Source organism: Neophocaena asiaeorientalis, unplaced genomic scaffold (genome assembly GCF_003031525.2).
Source record: "Neophocaena asiaeorientalis asiaeorientalis breed wild unplaced genomic scaffold, Neophocaena_asiaeorientalis_V1.1 scaffold346, whole genome shotgun sequence".
Lineage (NCBI taxonomy): Eukaryota > Metazoa > Chordata > Mammalia > Artiodactyla > Phocoenidae > Neophocaena > Neophocaena asiaeorientalis.
Genome location: NW_020175400.1, coordinates 1,170,681 through 1,190,920, shown reverse-complemented (window position 1 = coordinate 1,190,920; position 20,240 = coordinate 1,170,681). Strand labels below are relative to the sequence as shown.

Below are 20,240 nucleotides of genomic sequence, written 5' to 3'. Positions count from 1 at the left end.
AAAGACAGTCTCACTAAAGAGACTGTCTAAAGGAGCACAAAAAAGTAAGACAAACATACATACAGTTATGCTATCCCTTCTCTGCCATACAATTTCAGACTATACTGCAAAACTCAGCCATAAAATAATCTCTCCCTTAGATAAATTTTAACACATTAACTGTTTGCATCATTTCCTTGGCAATCTATATTGCCTTGTGACATTAGTTAGATCTTTCATCCTTCGATGGTGAGTAACTTTTCAAATGGTTATACCCTGACTGTCCAATTAATCCATAAGTCCCCTAAGGGCAGGATTGGGTTATACTTTCACATCTTCTCCAGTTCTACCAGAGGGTCCTGAACAATGGAGGAGCTCAGAAAATTTTTACCTGTTTTATTGTATTGGAGGTGTTTTTCCCGACTTTTTTAGCCGTGTCAGAAAAAAAAAAAGAGCAATGGAATATTATCAAGTCATTCAAAATAAAAATACCTTTTAATAACAGGAAATGAAAATAAAAACTATTTTAAGTAACTTGAGAAAGCACTTAGATTAGAACATAATCTTCCATTAACCATTATACAGTCTATGCTTGAAAATCTGCAACATGGGTTTTCTCAAAGCAAGTTTTTGGGGAATTTTTTTGGAAATCTCTTATTGCTATAAAGTTCTTCCTCATATTAAGCAGATTTCCATTGCCTAGTTCTGTTCCTCTGGTACCACATATGATAAATTGAACCCCTTTACCATTTTTCAGGAATTTAAAAATAATATCGGCAAAATATTAACAGTTGAATAAATTCCTATACTGGATGAGAGGTTGATCTTCTGAGATTCTATGATTCTATATTCTCTCTAAATTTTTTAAATTTTTATTTATTTATTTATTTTTATTTATTTTATTTTGCGTTGGGTTTTCGTTGCTGTGCACGGGCTTTCTCTCTTGCGGTGAGTGGGGGCTACTCTTCTTTGCTGCGTGGAGGCTTCTCTTTGTGGTAGCTTCTCTTGTTGCGGAGCATGGGCTCTAGGAGCATGGGCTTCAGTAGTTGTGGCTCGCAGGCTAAGTAGTTGTGGCTTGTGGGCTCTAGAGCGCAGACTCAGTACTTGTGGTGCACGAGCTTAGTTGCTCCGCGGCACGTGAGATCTTCCCGGACCAGGGATCAAACCCATGTCCCCTGCATTGGCAGGTGAGTTCTTAACCACTGTGCCACCAGGTAAGTCTCAATATATTCTAAATCTTGTTTCCATATTAAATGATCTGTTCAATAATTCCTCATACCTCATAATCTCTAGACCCTTTTTAATCCTGGACATGCTCATCCAACATGCTCTAGTCCTGGAGCAACAACCAAGTCTCAACTAGTGGACCAACACCCACTGCCTGGAGTGGCTCCTCAGGTAAGGATTCTGATCTATCAGCAGTGCCTGCCATGGGTGTGAAGGAAGCCCACCACATATCTATCATCCCTGCTCTAGACTAGCAAGGTCCCTCTTAAAGTATGGCCTCTAGAACTGAAAAGCAACTTCAGGTAGCCTCTCATCAGTACAGAGGACAATGGAACCATCGTTTCCTTTGCTGCATATACCACATTTCTATTAGTGAGTTAATAAACATCTCAGGTTTGTTTCATTTTGGTTTTTTTTCCCACTAATCCTGTCCCTACTAATGCTACTTCTCTCTCTATCCTGTATTTAGACACTCCATTTTTTGAACCTCAGTGCAGGATGACACATTTCTCACTATTAAATATCATCATTAGATTCAAGGTATTTTGAAAGCAAAATCTTTCATGCACTGTATTAACCATCCCAGCAACACAACTGAAGATCTGATCAACATATCACTGATGCATGCATAAGTCCCAACACAAATGTTTTACTTGTAACATGACCTACTGAGCTTTCTTTGAATTAAGGATCTAGCAGCTCAGGCTTCCCTGGTGGCGCAGTGGTTGAGAACCCGCCTGCCGATGCAGGGGACACGGGTTCGTGCCCTGGTCCGAGAAGATCCCACATGCCGCGGAGCGGCTGGGCCCGTGAGCCCGGCCCGTGAGCCCAGCCCGTGGCTGCTGAGCCTGCGCATCCGGAGCTTGTGCTCCGCAACGGGAGAGGCCACAGCAGTGAGAGGTCTGCGTACCACACACACACAAAAGTTCTAGCAGCTCCTTTTTCTGAGCTAAAATGTATGTAACATAAATTCACCATTTTTAACATATGTAAAGTAAGCAATTCAGTGGGTTTTAGTATATTCACAATGTTGTGCAACCACCATGACTATCTAATTCCAGAAAACTGTCACCACCCAAAAAGGAATCCTTTGCCCATTAAGCAGTCACTCACCATTTAGCAGCTCTTTTTGAATATGATTTACTCATCTGGCTACAAATCTTAATTACATTACAGTCTAGTCCACATTTATCCAATCTGTGTGCGAAAGTATCACAAGACATACTTTCAAATGCCTTAATGAAATCTAGACATTACTCTGTTTCTCTGATTCACCAATCTGGTGAGTCTGTCCAAAAGGCAATGATGTTACTGTGACAGGGCCTTTCTCAGGGAGTCCTGGTTGACTCTTAAGCACCCCTTCTTTTCTCACCATAAGCCATCTATTTGACAAAATACATGCTATGGAATTTTGCTAGAAACTAGTTCACTAGACTAGAATTTGTGATATCTTCTCCTTTTTAATAACTAGTACATTTTCAATCCCCCATTTTTAAAAAACACACACTCTTGTTCTTCACAATGTCTTAAAAGATCACTGATGAAGTTCAGCAATTACACCTACCCAATTAATACAATAATGGCTTTAATTTAAGCTCTATCAACCAAGAACATGAGAACTCAATGGAGAAAGGAAAGAAACTACAGATAAAACATAAAACAGTTAATTTAAGAACTGACCATGAACAGGTCTCAAATTCTTAGCTGAAACAGTCCCACAGATCCAATATTCTGAGAGAGCTCCCAAACAAGTATACCCTGGAACACTAGTCCTAAGAAAGACGACCTGTGAGGAAAGAGTCTGATAGTAAACTAGGTTGGAGGAATATTGTTTACACTATCCTCTCCCTTGGAGATTCAGAATTTACAGCCATGACAGTCTAAACAGTCCACCAGCTAAATAATCTGTTTAACTTGGTTTAATCCAGTATTTCTGAAATATATTTGACCACCAAAACCTTTCGTCCTTAATGAGAGGAAATTAATAGAATACGCCTCAAAAGTGGTTAAGAATCCACCTGCCAATGCAGGGGACATGGGTTTGAGCCCTGGTCTGGGAAGATCCCACATGCCATGGAGCAACTAACAACTAAGCCCATGCACCATAACTACTAAGCCTGTACCCTAGAGCCTGCGAGCCACAACTACTGAAGCCCGTGCACCTAGAACCCATTCTCCGCAACAAAAGAAGCCATGCAATGAGAAGCCTGCGCAACGCAAGGAAGAGTAGCCCCTGTTCACTGCAACTAGAGAAAGCCCGTGTGCAGCAATGAAGACCCAATGCAGCCAAAAATAAATAAATAAATAAATTTATTTTAAAAAAATAGTGATACAGAAGTCAGCTACACAGTTTTCAAAAGTTCTTCAAAACTGTACTCTCCTTTAACACAAAGAATAAATTGTTAGTTTGACAAGTCTATTCATCTCTTCACAGTATATATGTCAAAGTTGTTCATCCAAAACCTGTTTTCTCAATGCCAACTTCACTACACTATTAATCTTTTAAACATAATACAACTTGCTTGAAAGCACTCTGGGGACTTCCTTGGTGGTCCAGTGGGTAAGACTCCATACTCCCAATGCAGGGGGCCTGGGTTGGATCCCTGGTCAGGGAACTAGATCCCGCATGCATGCCGCAACTGAGTCTGCATGCTGCAACTAAGAAGCCTGCATGCCACAACTAGAAAAAAAAAAAAGAGAGATCCTGCATGCCTCAACAGAGATCCCGCGTGGTGCCACAGCTAAGGCCCAGGGCAGCCAAAAAGGAAGGGAAGTAAGGGAAGGAAGGGAAGGAAGGGAAGGAAGGAAAGAAAGGGAAGGAAGGGAAGGAAGGGAAGGAAGGGAAGGAAGGGAAAGAAGGGAGGGAGGGAAGGAGGGAGGGAGGGAGGAAGGAAGGAAGGAAGGAAGGAAGGAAGGAAGGAAGGGAGGAAGGGAGGAGGAAAGAACTCTGGAAACTTCTAGCTAATTTTTCTAAAAGGATATTTAAGCCATATGTTTCAAAAATCTCAGAAGTTGAAGCTGCCTTGTTCTGAAAATAAAAAATTAAAAATTAAATCTCAGTTCATAGACCAGAGTTTGGCAAATTCCAGAGCACATTTCATAAGAGAGCCATTGCTGGTGCTCAATATTTAAGATACTATCCAAACACCAACTAGAGAAAACAAAAATAAAGCAGGAGCTCTACCTCACTCTCCACACCAAAATAAATTCCAAATGGATCAAAGGGTCAAATGTTAAAATTCTTTACATCCTAAAAATACTAGAAGAAAGGCTGGGGGAATGTTTTTGTATAATCTCAGTATAGGACTCTCTAAAAACGATACAAAGCCCAAAAGCTAAAAATAAAAGGAATAGAGACATAGATGTAGAGAACGGACATGCGGACATAGGTAGGGAAGGGGAGGGTTGGATGAATTGGGAGATTAGGTTTGACATAAATACACTACCATGTGTAAAACAGCTAGTGAGAACCTGCTGTACAGCACAGGGAGTTCAGCTTGGTGCTCTGTGACAACCTAGATAGGTGGGATGGGAGGGAGGTCCGAGAGAGGGGATATAGGTATACATATAGCTGATTCACTTCACTGTACAGCAGAAACTAACACAACATTGTAAAGCAATTATACTCCAATAAAATAAATAAATAAACAAAAATAAAAGATTTAGTAAAATCAGATGTTTTAAAATTCTAAATTATTTTAAACACCTTAAAATCAAAAGTTAAAAGACAAGCTAGAGGGCTTCCCTGGTGGCGCAGTGGTTGAGGGTCCGCCTGCCGATGCAGGGGACGCGGGTTCGTGCCCCGGTCTTACAAAAAAAAAAAAAAAAAAAAAAAAAAAAAAAAGACAAGCTAGAATAATTATTTACTACACATAAATCCAAAGGATCAATCTCCTCAGTATAAAAAGAGCTCTTACATCAGTAAGACCAATAACACAACAGGGAATGAGCAAAGGATTCTGCCAAAACAGTTGACAGAAAAGGAAATACAAATGGCTTTTAAACATATGTAAAGATGCTTGGCTTCACTGAGAGTAAGATAATCTGAAAATGAAACTACAATTAAAATACCATTTTCACCTATGAAATTCATAAATATGAAAAAAAACTTATGATACCCTAGGTCAGTGAAATCATAGGGAAAGCAGCCCTCTCATGTATCATTGATGTACATATAAACTGGTACAACCTCCAAAGAGAGCAAACTGACAATATTTATCAAAACTAAATGTAGATATTCCCATTAACTTAGAAATTCTACTTTTAGAAATTTAACCTAAAATACTCACAAGTGCAAGATGGCACACATACAACTAACTACAACACTACTGATAAGAGAAGAAGCTGGGGTGGGGGGGAAACGTCCACTGATGGGTTAAACCCATACACTGAAAAACTATGCAACTGTGAAAGAAAAAAAAATGAAGCGCTATAACATATTCATGTGGAATATGTTACAAGATGCAAAGCAGAATGTACAGTGCTATCATTTCTATAAGAGGAAACAAAAGGGATTTGTATTTAGATGCACAGACTCTGGAAGGATATACAATCATAACAGTGGTTCCATCTGGGAAGATCTGGGTGCCTGGGAAACAGGACTAGGGAGACTTTTTTCTTTCTTTTTTTTTACTGAATATCCTAGCAGAGCCTCTGAATTAAGTGTCATATATCCATATATTACCTATTTTTAAATGATTAAGAAAAAGTTTTAAAAGTTGAGACCAAATCTACCTAAAACACATTTTTGTGGGTAATTCTCCAGTTTTTAAAGGAAAACCCCCAAAGTCAAGCCACTGTCTAGCACTACCTCTTCAAACTAGCAATGATTAAAAAGCACTGTCCAAAGTAATGACATAGTAATATGTCTTCAGGGCAGAAGAACATTTTGTTGTAATAGTCATGTAAGTGGTAAGTAACTTTTGTCTCCTTTTAGCTGTTTTAAAGGTCATCTGAGATGTATGTTATTTGTAATAAAATGATCTGCTATACCACAAGACTTTTTCTATTAAAAAAAATTTTTTTTTCAGCCACGCCGCTCAGCTTGCGGGATCTTAGTTCCCCGACCAGGGATTGAGCCCAAACACTCGGCAGTGAAAGCTTGGGGTCCTAACAACTGGACCACCAAGAAATTCCCTTAAATTTTATTTTTTATCATTTTTCTATTTTTAATGATCATAGGTATTTTTCCTTTTCTAATTTTGCCCCATTCCCTCTTTTTACACTTCAGTTCCTCTGCTTCAACTTTAAAGGAAGACTAATTAATCCTATTGAAGAAAATATTCTTAGTTTTTTATGTTGCTGATTAATGACCCCTAGCAATCGGCTGATACTTTCTACCTTATGGATAAATACCTATCACAACAATAGTATTTCCTTCTACTACAAAAGTCTCCCAATTTTTCTTAAAGCCAGAGTTCTCTCAGTCCGCAGACATCTGCCCCAACAGAAGCCAAGCCCTGGGCTGGCAGCTGCCTCTCCAATGCTCCTTCTGCTTTTTGTTATGATTTCCAATGAGTCAACAGGAAGGTATTCAGAATAAGGAAGAAATAAAGGCCTTGAGGCAGGCCTTTCCTCCACCCACAACACCAAAAAATACAATTCTTGCCAAACAATCCAAGGCAATTTCCAATGCCACTCCTGTCTGCATGAGGTCACTACTGAGAAAACAAGCAATTGGGAAGAAGGAATGCCTTTCTAAGCTGAATCAAAAATAGATGCTAGAAAGAAGAAAACCAACCAGGCATGCACTCTCTAGTCTCCCCAGAGTCACTGTATGTAACCATATAACCTCTACTGCATCCATTTCCAACTCCAAGAGACCTCTTAGTGAGCAGGAGTTAGGTCAAAAAAGTTAAATATACACATTTATCACAGACCAGTTATGTTTCTAGACACCTATAAAAATCACTTAGATTTTATGTTTACTGTATTTCTTGTAAGCATTCATGCCCAAATTTTTCATCAATCAGTTAACTGTTACTTATTCATGTCTATCACTATCTTTAGCTCTGCAGTGAATAAGAAGAAGTGTAAGACAGAGTCCAACAATTTGTTAGACACAGAAATACATGAGACATGGGACTTCCCTGGTGGCACAGTGGTTGGGACTCCGCACTCCCAATGCAGGGGGCCCAGGATTGATCCCTGGCCAGGGAACTAGATCCCACATGCATGCCACAACCAAGAGTTTGCATGCCGCAACTAAAGGAGCTCGTGTGCCGCAACTAAGACCCAGCGCAACCAAATAAATAAATATCTTTTTAAAAATACATGAGACAAATCAGAGAACTGCCCTCATATAGGCAGACTGGCAGGTAAAAGAGACTGCAATTAGAAGCAGGAAACAGCTCACATTCCCTCACCCACTTGACAGCTAGGCAATTGTTTAATGTCTGGGAACTAGGTGACTTAATTTTGGACTTAAATGCTGTCCCTTTAGTGCCTGTAGAGGTTGACAGCAGTAGTGACGGTGTCACACAGACCTGGGCTTGAATTCCACAGTTACATGACCTTGAAACACGTGATACTAACTCATTTTTTTCCTTCTTTAAAATAAAAATAATGCCTATCTCACCATAATGTTGTATGTAAAGTACATCATCGTTCTGTTTAATTACTGGTAGATACTGTTGCTGTAGTTATTATTTTTAGAAGCACAAGTAGTACTGCAGTGAGACTGATCCAGGGAAGAGCAAAGGCTTTGGAGTCTTTGCCAAGCCTGAAATCTGGATCTATCACTTAAGAGATGAGCGAGTCAACCTCTCTGAACTTTGCTTTCTTTTCTGTTAAATGTAGATAAGAATAAGCACCTCATGGGACTTCAAGAATAGCTAATTAGACAATGCATATGAAGTGCTTAGCACAGTGCCCAACACATGATAAGTGCTCAATAAATGGTACCGATGATGATGATGATGAAGGAGGAGAGAGGGGAAGGACACTGACCTTGGGTCAGACAGGTAATATTGTATATCATGATGTCCTTGCAAATCGCAGGGTTGGTTTTCGGTTTTGGGGGTTTTGTTTTGTTTTGCTTCCTCTTAGTTGGTGTAAAGGTATTTGAAGTATTGAGGTTTATATAATAAAATACCTTATTGAAAAATAATTCTTCCCAACGTACAATTATATGTAAGAAAATTTTTAAACATTCAAACTTAAGCAAGTAGACTTTCTCTTCAACATAAACCATTAACCAGATCTTTCATTTATATGTTTAAGATTTTTTGATTCACACACTGTCAAAGCACAGGGATCAATGAGATTACCAGAAGCTCTGTCAGAAGAAAAATCAAACAGCAGTCCTGATTTGAGCAGGTAGGCAATGGGACCTCTGCATTCATGTGGCACTTCACTCAGCTTGCTCAAAGATATGGTCTCTAGGCAACCAAGTCCCAAATTAAACAAACAACACCAGTCATATGAATCACTTCCGGATGGTCTCACTTTGCCTACTAGCACTTTCTTACATAAATACTTCCTGTGAAAGGGTTTATTTAGCAGCCACAATTGGAAACAACCCTGAGTCCATCAAATACCACATGGCTTAAAAATGTTCAAAACAGGTCCTGCTACCAAAAGGTATCCCCATTGCTAAACTGTGAAACTGAAGGAATTATACAGAAATCAGAGACAGATCATCACGCAAAGCCAGAAAAATCACATTCCTAGAACAATGCCAACTTAGGCCCTCAAATATATTTTTACTGTTTTTTCAGTTAGGAACATCAAAATATATAAACAATTGTTGCTTTGACATTTAAGACTAGAAGAAATATATGCTAGATTAGGTCAAACTGATGGTCCACTTAGCCCACCCAGACTTTCCTAACCTTGGCTTGACTGGTGGACAATCCAGTTAACACAGATTTCCTATGGTGACATCCACTCCAAGACTTAATGAAAATAAGGGGAATTGGTAAAGTAAACAACTCTCTTGGCTACAAGCTCCTTTTTTCCACCTGAAAAGGATCCTATATGTGTCACACTATTCTTCACAAGCTAATCAGAGACCGTTTGATCTATTAACAAGAATAGAGAGGGAAAAGGAGTTAATAGTCCAAAATGAAAATTGCAATAGGACAAAGCAACTACCATTAACAGAACCAAAGAGGAAAATCAAGTTAGTCAAACAGAAGATATATATGTAGGACACATATCTAGAAAGCTGACTTAAACAAAATGAAGATCAGCCATAAAACACTGTGCAGATCTAACCTACCAACAGGCACCCCCAAGACAGAACTACTGAATTAGAACCAATTATTAAAGATATAACAATTTCCTAGAGCTAAAATAAACAAACAAAAATGATATGTCAAAAAATAAAATAAAAATAAATAAAAGTCAAGCAGTACTAATAATCCCTTAAAAAAAAAAGATATAAATCAAGAAGAGTCTCCACAGTACAGGCTAAATTACTAAGCCAGTATCAACTCTAATATGTAACATGGGGAAACTTTTAGAAATAAGAATTTTTACAAGTTTCACATTGTGAAAAAGTATTTTAAAAATGTTACTTTTCATGGAAGTAAAAATCAAGCTAGTTTCAGATGTTGTTTCTCATTAATAAGTACAAGAAAATGAAGTCACACATTTCTTCAAGAAAAATGAAGGGAATTCCCCAGTGGGCCAGTGCTTAGGACTCTAAGCTTTAAGAGTGCTTTATGGCTTCCCTGGTGGCGCAGTGGTTGAGTCCGCCTGCCAATGCAGGGGACACGGGTTCGTGCCCCGGTCCAGGAGGATCCCACATGCCGTGGAGCGGCTGGGCCCATGGGCCATGGCCGCTGGGCCTGTGCGTTCGGAGCCTGTGCTCCGCAATGGGAGAGGCCACAGCAGTGAGAGGCCCGCGTACCAAAAAAAAAAAAAAAAAAAAAAAAGAGTGCTTTAAGTGCTTTCATTGCCGTGGGCCCTGGTTCAATCCCTGGTCCGGGAACTAAGATCCCACAGGCTTCATGGTACAGCACTCCCTACCCCCCCACCCAAAAAGAAATACAGTTCACCATAAAAGAATAAAAAGTCTAGAAACAGAACTTTATGTAATTTAATATTTGACATACTAGATGTCAGTTGCTAACAGGTAGTAAAAGATTATTTTTAAGTAATATCAGAATAATTTAGAAACACCATGAAATTTAAAGACTTAGACGCTTAAAAAATTAAATAACTATATTATAGGAAAGTTACCAGAATATAAAACTTCAAATTTTAGTAAGGCCTTACAGAAATTAAACTATCTAGACAGAAGAAATTACAAAGAGAAAGATTAACACTTAAACTGCATAAAATTTAAAACTTCCATACAGTGAAAGAATAAAATGGAAAATCAAGAGAAAATGTTTGTAGCAATACCACAGGTTGACACCCATATTATAAGAGAGCTCACAAAAGTCAACATCATGACCCTAGAAGACAGACAAACATCATCAACAACTTGCATAAAATAAAGGTGGTAAACAAATATATGGGAAAATGTTTACTCTTTCCAGAAATCAAAGCAATACAACTTTTGGAATAAGCCTAAATAAATTATGGACATTATGTATCCATTGAAAATAGTAATTAAGATGACAATACAGCAATTAAAAAATCTAAATTCATGATAATCATTATCTAAAAATTATATACTCAGTTTTTCCTTTTTCTTAATCCATTCCTTTTTTATTATAAAATTCATGATCACTGTAAAAAGCATTTAAAATATACGGAAAAGCATTAAGTAAAAAGGAAAAGTCTTCTCATACCCTCCAATCCCTAGAGGTATCCTCTGTTTCTGGTGTTTCCTTTCAGACAACAGCTTAAGTATGAAGTGAAAAAGCTAAGAGCTACCAACATTTAGAATCTTGAAAATGCCCAGAAAATTCCCCAGAAAAGTTTATGAATGCCTCTTCATCTTCATATTAAATCTGCTTTTGTCCCAAGGACCAGGATAAAGAATACATTTATCGAGTGCCTACTGTATTTCAGACACTGTGCCAGTCACTTAACCCTCTCAGCAACTCCCTAAAATGCACAGTATCTCCATTCTGTAAAGTACAAGCTTAGGCTCTACTCCCTAAGGTTAAGTAACTTGCAAAACCAGAATCAGAACTTGCAGCTGCCAAAACTGAAAGTCCTCGTTCTTTTCACTTTGCGTATCTCAACAGTCAAGATTTTCAAAGATGTTTTATTCAGGCTTTTAAAATTTGTTTGACTTCATCGTAAGTGTTATGAGATTACAGTAATATGACTTTTCTTAGTTATCACAGCAGCTACTAACTAGTTGACTGCCTAATATATACCAGAAACTGCTCACATTTCTCAACTGTAAATTTTCCTAAGTGTCTCAGCTACACTGTAGAGTCGCTTTTCCTGTCTGCTAGGAACACATCCCCCCATTTGTAACACTGTAATAATATGAAAAAGCACTCTTGGTTTGAATCACTTTTAACACTTTTAAAGACAACCCACTTCTTACCATAGAGTCTGTCCAAGGCAGTTGCACTAAGTTTCACAAAAAAGAGATTTTCTATTATTCAACATAGTTTTGGAAGACCTAGCCACAGCAATCAAAGAAGAAAAAGAAATAAGGGAGCACAATTGGAAAAGAAGAAGTAAAACTGTCACTGTTTGCAGACAAAATGATACTATATTGGCCGAGAAGCACATGAAAAGCTGCTCAACATCACTAATTATTAGAGAAATGCAAATCAATGAGGTATACAACGAGGTATCACCTCACACCAGTTAGATTGGGCATCATCAGAAAATCTACGAACAACAAATGCAGAGGGTGTGGAGAAAAGGGAACCCTCTTGCACTGTTGGTGGGAATGTAAATTGATACAGCCACTATGGAGAACACTATGGAGGTTCCTTAAAAAACTAAAAATAGAACTACCATATGACCCAGCAATCCCACTACTGGGCATATACCCAGAGAAACCCATAATTCAAAAAGACACATGCACCCCAATGTTCATTGCAGCACTATTTACAATAGCCAGGAAGCAACCTAAATGCCCATCGACAGACGAATGGATAAAGATAAATGGATAAAGAAGATGTGGTACAGACATACAATGGAATATACCTCAGCCATAAGAAGGAACGAAACTGGGTCATTTGTAGAGACGTGGATGGATCTAGAGACTGTCATACAGAGTGAAGTAAGTCAGAAAGAGAAAAACAAATATCGTATATTAATGCATATATGTGGAACCCAGAAAAATGGTACAGGTGAACCGGTTTGCAGGGCAGAAATTTGAGACACAGATGTACAGAACAAACGTATGGACACCAAGGGGGGAAAGTGGCAGGGGGTTGGGGTGGTGGTGTGATTAATTGGGAGATTGTGATTGACATGTATACACTGATGTGTATAAAATGGATGACTATAAGACCCTGCTGTATAAAAAAATAAAATTAAAAAATTAAAAAAAAGAGAGAGATTTTCATCTATGTCACCATTTTAAGAGTTAAGAATAAATCCCACCCCATACTTCTCCTTGATAATCATAAATACATGAATGCATCCAGCTTGTAGTCCCAAAGTACCATTAAAAAGCTACGTTTTTTGTGGTCCCTTAATCATACTGGGTCTCATGAAGCAATTAGTTTTCTCATCTGCAAAAGGAAAGCTTGGGTCAATCTAAAAATGATTCTCCTCAATCTCTTAGTGATATTCCTTCATTTGAGAATTCTAGAAGCTGGTGGGCAAGCTTCTAGTTAAACGTCTTTAATTTCTCTTTTCATGATCACAGTGTGCCAACCTAGATATATCCAGATGTTACTGGAATTCTGATTCCACTTAGAGGAGAGGAGATCTGATGAGCCTATCCTGGAAAATGTTCGATGCCAACAACAAAGACATACGCACAAAAGAGAATTTGTTCTCAAGAGCTGATTTCTTTCCAAGATACTTTTTCAATTCCCCTAAATTACAGAAGGTAAAGTGCCTCTACTTAGTGTTAAGCTCTTGTTAACATCACATGGTTTTTGACAGTCTCCAGCCAGCCACAGGCTTCACTTTCCACCCCTTGTGGGGGGAGGGGTGTGCCCTGCCCTGTGAGCTGGGGTATGGACACTGAGCAGGAGGAAGGTGGCCCATGACAGGCTCAAAAGGACATACCAGCAAGCCTCTGAAAGAAGGAATCCTAAATTAAACTCGGGGAGTGCTAGAATTAACCTTCCTCCTGTGACCTTTAACCTAACTCAATTTTCTCCCATTTCTAGTACTACTCATACATTCTCATCCTCTGCAGAGTGCCCTCTTCTGCCCTGCCTGTTATGTTCTCTTCTTGGTTCTTTTCACCTGAACCTTCTAATCTTTCTTTTCTTTCTTTCTTTCTTTCTTTACTTATTTATTTATTTTTGGCTGTGTTGGTTCTTTGTTGCTGCTCCTGGGCTTTCTCTAGTTGCAGCAAGCAGGGGCTACTCTTCGTTGCAGTGCGCAGGCCTCTCATTGCAGTGGCTTCTCTTGTTGGGGAGCACGGGCTCTACGTGTGCGGGCTTCAGTAGTTGTGGCTTGCGGGCTCTAGAGCGCAGGCTCAGTAGTTGTGGCGCATGGGCTCAGCTGCTCCACAGCATGTGGGATCTTCCCAGACCAGGGCTCAAACCCGTGTCCCCTGCATTGGCAGGAGGATTCTTAATCACCAGGGAAGTCCCTGATCTTTCTATTACTTCTTCCTGTCCAAGACCTGAGCACCTACCATATCTCACATATTTAAACCTCACCTCTTTCAACTGAGTGAAAATGCTATTTACCTCTACTATACAACTGCTCTTTAGCCAAAACAAATGTAAAGTCCAATCAGAACAGGCAAAAGGATAAAACTAAACCCACATTTAAGCATAAATACATAATTTAAGATGTCTTGCTTTATAAAGTCCTTGGTCTGCTCTGCAGCCCTTAGCATAAAACCCTGAATCCTTAGATGATACTTCATTAGACCAGTAACTTAATTTCCATATTTAAACTACTCTCCAAACAATAAAGAAAAGCAGAATCTCTTTATTTTCTATTTCACAAGCATTCCCAAAGTGCATACTTTTATAGAATCACTCCTAAATTTTCCCGCTTAACCTCTTAGGGAAACACAAATTCACAACACATTCTCATTTCTCTACATACACTCTTACTTATACTCCCTGTCTGCACACATTTATATGCTCTCCCTCTCTACACACTCTCCTCTCTTCCCACAAAAGAGCTGTTACAGGTACAGGAGAAAATGGAGTGCCCTAGGATACACAATGGGGCCACTGTGCTATAAGGTGGAGCTTTTAGTGGGAGGAGTAGCAGTATTATAAATAGAACTAAAGAGGGGAACTTTTTCTCCCTTGGATCTCTTGGATCTTTCTTCCTGGCCTTGTAGTGGGTGTAAATTCCAGACCTTGGGACTCCTCCAACTTGGGAGGGGTGGAGGTTATGAAGGAAACAGGATGGGGCCAATCCAAAAAGGTAAAATGGACTTGTGCTAGAGGGTAAAGAGGGGCCTCAGAAGCACACAAGGTACAACCCAGTTCACCAGGGTAGAAGACACAACTGGGAGCTGAAGTCACAGCCAATGAGGAAGAGCATGTGATTTGTCTGCGGTACACCTTGAACACTTTTTAGGGGTGGCAACAGCCACATCAGGTGGCCAGGAGGGACCCCGGTCTTCTTTTTTCAGTATGACATTCCCGGGCTTCTTTTCCTAGCCCTCTTTTCCTAGCCCTTTCCTAGTTGTAAAGTCTAAATAGGTGCTTCCAAAGTTGATTTTCTAATCAAAGCTTTAAACAAAAACAAAAAAGAATATCACTGCATCCAGATTTTATATGATTGCCTCCATAAAATAAACCAGGCACATTTCCTTGATGCAAGGCCAAAGCGCAGATTGTACTAGGACAATATGCCGCTATTATGCTCTCCCTTATAACCAAAAGGATGGAAAATAAAGACTATCACAAATGTCTCACTGCTTTAGTCGCTTCCTAAGTATGCAGAAGCACCCAACTAAAAAACGTCCCAGGGGACATGGTCCCTGGATGGATTTTAAAGGAAATGGGATATTCTTCTATTCTGGAAAAAAAACACCTGACAGAAAAGAATATGCTCTGGAGTAGACGGAAATGAAGTGCTCTTGTAGTGCAGCGCTTGAAGAAGGAAATGTGATAAAGGACATCATCCTATTCAGGCTATCATAACCTAGCATAAGGTAGAGTTCTAAAATGTTTTCAATCTCGTTTCTCTACTCGGAGGGACCATCAGAACCGCTAGAAGCATTTAAAATATACAGGTATCTGGACCTTCCAGCCTAGATCTACTGAACCAGAATCTCTGTGGTAAGGCTCAGATAGCCTTTTTTTTTTTTTTTTTTTTAAAGTTCCCCAGATGATTCTAATGTACACACCTGGTTAAAAACCATCGTATAAAATGATGAAAACTATTCTTCAATCAAGAAAACTACAAGTAGACCGTGGACACTCAGGCCTCAGTTTCCTCACTGAAATGAGATGGCTGAACTAGATTAGTAGTGGAACTGGGGAATTCCCTGGTGGTCCACTGGTTAGGACTCTGTGCTTTCACTGCCGAGGGCATGGGCTTGATCTCTGGTCATGGAACTAAGATCCCACAAGCCGTGTGGAGTGGCCAAATTAAAAATAATCATAATCATAATCATAATAGTGAAACTGAATTAGTGGTAGCAAGGGGATGTTAGCCAAGATACCCTCTTTAAAAAAGGGAATTTTACTGCGGAAACCCAATATTAAAAGCAGAAAAGCTTCTGACAGGGGGAGGAAGCCCTTTTCTCTCACCCCTAGGTCACCCCAACAAAGACACCAAGACTCCACAGAGCCCAAGATGGTCTCTCATACCAGCTACGGCTTTCAAATTGTTTACCTTCCAAAACTAGATCTAGTCCATAATTTAAGTAGCAGAGGACTTAATATTTTTGTTCACGGGATCCTTACAAACTTTGTATGAGAAACATCCCCCTTTCTACTAACATATTCACCTCCTTCGGTCTAACCTTCCATTTAGAAAAACAAGTGTTATTACCATTCTCTCCACCTAAATCATCACTAATCTCCTCACAACCCTCTCCCAATCTAATGGAAGGGCTTTAAGCTCAGAAAAGAAGTCTGGATTCAAGAAGATGCACCAAATGCATGTTAGTGGTATCCCCAGGAATGGAAAGGAGAATGGGACCAGGGAGGTGCACAAAGGGGACTCCAACTGTGTCTTTTGAGAGAAAAGGGAAAAAATCTGAAGGGCTAACATTTGCTAGTTTTGGAATACATGGATGTTTATTGTATTGTTCTCTGGACTTTCCTGTAGCGTTTAAGATTTTCAAAACTAAAAAGACAAAACAAGACAAAAAACACTCTTGATTACTAGCACCATTTGAAACATCCTTGATTTTCATTAGACTTTAACCACAAAATCTCTCATTATCCCTTGCTGGCCTTTTCCACCAAAGCTCACTTATAGGGGGCTTCCCTGGTGGTGCAGTGGTTGAAAGTCCACCTGCCGATGTAGGGGACATGGGTTCATGCCCTGGTCCGGGAGGATCCCACATGCCTCGGAGCGGCTGGGCCCGTGGGCCATGGCCGCTGGGCCTGCGCGTCCAGAGCCTGTGCTCCGCAACGGGAGAGGCCACAAAAGTGAGAGGCCCGCGTACCGCAAAAAAAAAAAAAAAAAAGCTCACTTATAGGATACATGATCTGTAATTACATCTATCTACCCGGGGACTTTGCAAAGAAACACAAGCACCAGAACAAAAGAAATGAACTACTGATAGCAAATCAACACTCTAAGAATAAGACCACAAGGTCTTCGAGCATCTGAAAAAAGAAAACAGCAGTTGTACATTTACTTCACAAAGAATGCAGAGGACGCTGCCTTTGGTAAACAGACTTTGAATATTGCCAAATGCATGGATCCATACCCAGAGCACTACCAAGCGGAGAATGGACCCAATTCATATATAAATCAAAACCAGTGAATAACCGGTGAAACATTAAGGCCAAAAACTTCAAACCTTAAAATTGCTTTTCTTCCCTATAGCTGGTTGTGCCCAAAACATGCACCATAAGCATAAAACTAAACAACACAAATCTGGAAATTTTTCAGTATACGTAGGTGCCCATCAGACTGTTTCATGATAAACTGCCATCAAGGCTACTTGCTCCCATGAAAAAAATATCCTACCTGTACTTACTTATTCCTTCAAACTACCTGCCTCTCACAGTCACACCTACAACATACTCAGAGATCTTTATCTTTGTTCACACCAGATCAGCTCCCTTCTCCCAATCTTCTCTCCAGCCAACCTTTACCTCTTTGCTTCTTCCAAATGACAAAGGTACTCATAAGCCACATTCTGACGTCTCCTTTCATCCATCTCCTCTGCAGTAAGTCTCTCATTATCCAGGACCGCTAAAACATGAAAGAAAGAATGTAAGTGTAAGAATCTGTACCCTTCCTGAGAGATAAAAGAATGCCATAGCTTCAAATTCCTGCTAGTCACCTAGAGAGTCAGGGTAACATGTGGACAGCCGGCGGTACTATCAATACAATGACTTTCCTAAGACAGGAACCATGAGGTTTCAACTATATTCATCCTAATCTTTGTTTAAAAGTACAATATTATGAACATGTACTAAATTTCAGTGTGACTTGAAAAATACTGACTTGAGATTCTGGTCCAAATTTGTGCTGGTCTATCTGCCAGACTCTCTCTAAATCCAGAGCTGGTCATTGTCTTTTTTTTCCCACTCTTTTATGAATCACTAAAGCCAGCAGTCATTGAGAACTAAGTGGCAGTAATTGTACTACGCATTTTACATGCATTCTTTCATGGAAGTCCCACAACAATCCTGTGATTATCACTCCTGTTTTACAAATGAGGAAACTGAGGCTGGTTCACCTTTGCCCCACAGCTAATAAATAAATGGTGGGGCCTGGATTCAAACCCAGGCAGTCTGTCTCAAGAGCCTATAAGATTAACTTCAAAGCAATCTGCTTCCTTTAATGGGCATCCAGGATATGGAATAAATTCCTAACTCCTGGGGTTGGCATTCAATGCCTTTCCCAATTTAGCCCCAACTACTTTTGGTAACTCTTCTCCCTCCTCCCCCTCCCACCACTGTGCACTCCACACCACTCAGTTCCCAACACACACAGTGCTCTTCTACTCTTCAGTACCTTAGTTCCTGCTCTTCTCTCCACGTCCTGTCTCTTGCCCCACCCTGCCCTGTCAAACTACACAGCATCCTGCAAGGCTCTGATCAAAGGTCCTATCTGTGAGTGTGGGCTCAAGACCCTCCTTCTCACCCACATTACTATTTAAGCCTAGTTAGTTCACATGGCATCTTTATTTCTATCCCTCCTTATTATCATTAGATAATACACCTGCCCGCCTCTCTGATTAAAACGTTCTTTGAAAGCGGGACCTGCTCTTACTAATCTTCAATGTCACAAACGTGACACAATACCTCGCATGTAACTGCTGAGTGAAATTATCCTAAAACATAACATTATTCGCAAGAATATAAAATAAAACGGAAAACCTCAAGACTCTAAAGGACTCTCCTTTGGCCAGTGATAACTATCCCGCCTGCAGTTCAGTGATGTCCCAGGACAGGGACAGAAAATGAGGTTCGGAAAATGAGGAAGTCAGAGGTTTGGGTTTTTTTTGTTTTTTTTTTTCACTTTTGAGATCCTGACGAGGGAACTAAGCCCGAGAAAGCTGAAGTAACTTGTCCAGGGCCGCACCTCTCAGCTAGCCTGGGGCCGGGGAGGTCTGGACCCTGGGTCTACCTCGCAGGCAGCACTCGGGCAGCACCTTCCCAGGAAGCCCGAGCAGAGCCCGCGTCTCGGGTCTCCGGTCCCCGGGACACGCCCTGCACCGTCCTCCTGCCACCTCACCCTAGGCCGTCTCCCCAATCTCGGTCGAGCTGGGAGTCGGGAGGCGCTGGGTGAGGCCCTCCAGCCGCCGCGCCCGGGACAAGGCGGGGAGGCCGCCTGGGTCCTCCGCGCCGCCTCGAAGACCGAGAGGGCGCGGGCTGCGGGCCTCGCCGCCCGCCACCTCGCTGCACCGGCTCTTCCGGGTCCGCGCGGCCCACAGCAGCCCTGCCCCACCCGCCCGGCGAGCCCCCGGGTAAACGGCGCCTCAGAGGCAGCGAGCCCGCCCCGAGACCCCAGTGCCGCGGAGCCCACACTCACAGCCATAGTGTGGCCGAGCCACACCCAGTCCATCAACCTCGTCCGCTGCGGACATGGCGGCCGAGCCCGGGTCTCAGCTCAGGAAGCCGCAAAACCTTGGAAGCGCAGGCGGCGGCGGCTGCAGCCCCTGCAGACTGCTCGAGCTGCCCCGGTCCCGGTGGCCCCGCCCCGCGCCGCAGGCCCCACCCGCAGACCCCACCCCAGCGGCCCCGCCCTGCCGCGCCGACCGCAGCGGACGGAAGGAGGCGGGGCCTGGGCCTCCCGACCCCGCCCCTAGCCCCGCCCTGCGCCCGCAACGCCCTCAGGAGGCGGAAGAAGGAAGGCGGAGCCTGCCCGCCAGTTGTACTCGCTGTCAGCGCCGCCCGACGGCACGACCCGCCCCGGTCCTGGATCCTTGCCCTAGCCGGCGGCCGTCCCATCCGCACCTCTTCCCAAAGACCGCCAGTGTCCGTAGCTTGGAATAAAAAACGTGGGCACTTTACCTTCCCCTGCCTGCCTAGCCAAACTCTTCTGCACCAAAGGGCTCAAGGAAGGCCTCTTTTGAAGTGGCCCAGTGTGTTCTTGCGGACACATGCAGGACCCAAACTCCCGTAAGGGGCCGCACAGCCTGGCAATCTGGACGCAGACTTCTCCCGGATTCGCCAGCAGTCTGGCGCCAGAGTTGAACTGCTTAACCCCGCTATCATTTGAGAAGTGGATATACTAAAGCAGGAGAATTGTGTTTGTCCAAACTTCCTTCCCTTAGATTCCTTGCCACTATTCTTTGCAAGTTCTTCTTTTTAGAGGACTCTTTGCCCCTTTTAGGGATGCGTCTTCCCCTTGCAACTTGTGGCCTGCCCTTAACA

At 41.6% G+C, this 20,240-nt stretch overlaps 1 protein-coding gene across 1 annotated transcript in view; it reads right to left on the bottom strand.

Moving 5' to 3' along the window:
- Window positions 1-19,450, bottom strand: part of IQGAP1 (IQ motif containing GTPase activating protein 1) — a 100,295-nt gene extending 80,845 nt beyond the window's left edge. The window contains exons 1-2 of the mRNA XM_024766470.1: window positions 19,396-19,450; window positions 17,508-17,607 (exon numbers count right to left, since the gene is read on the bottom strand). Coding sequence (XP_024622238.1) covers window positions 17,508-17,607; window positions 19,396-19,450 — 155 coding nt within the window. The remainder of the gene's footprint in view (window positions 1-17,507; window positions 17,608-19,395) is intronic.
- Between the last annotated feature and the right edge of the window lie 790 nt (window positions 19,451-20,240).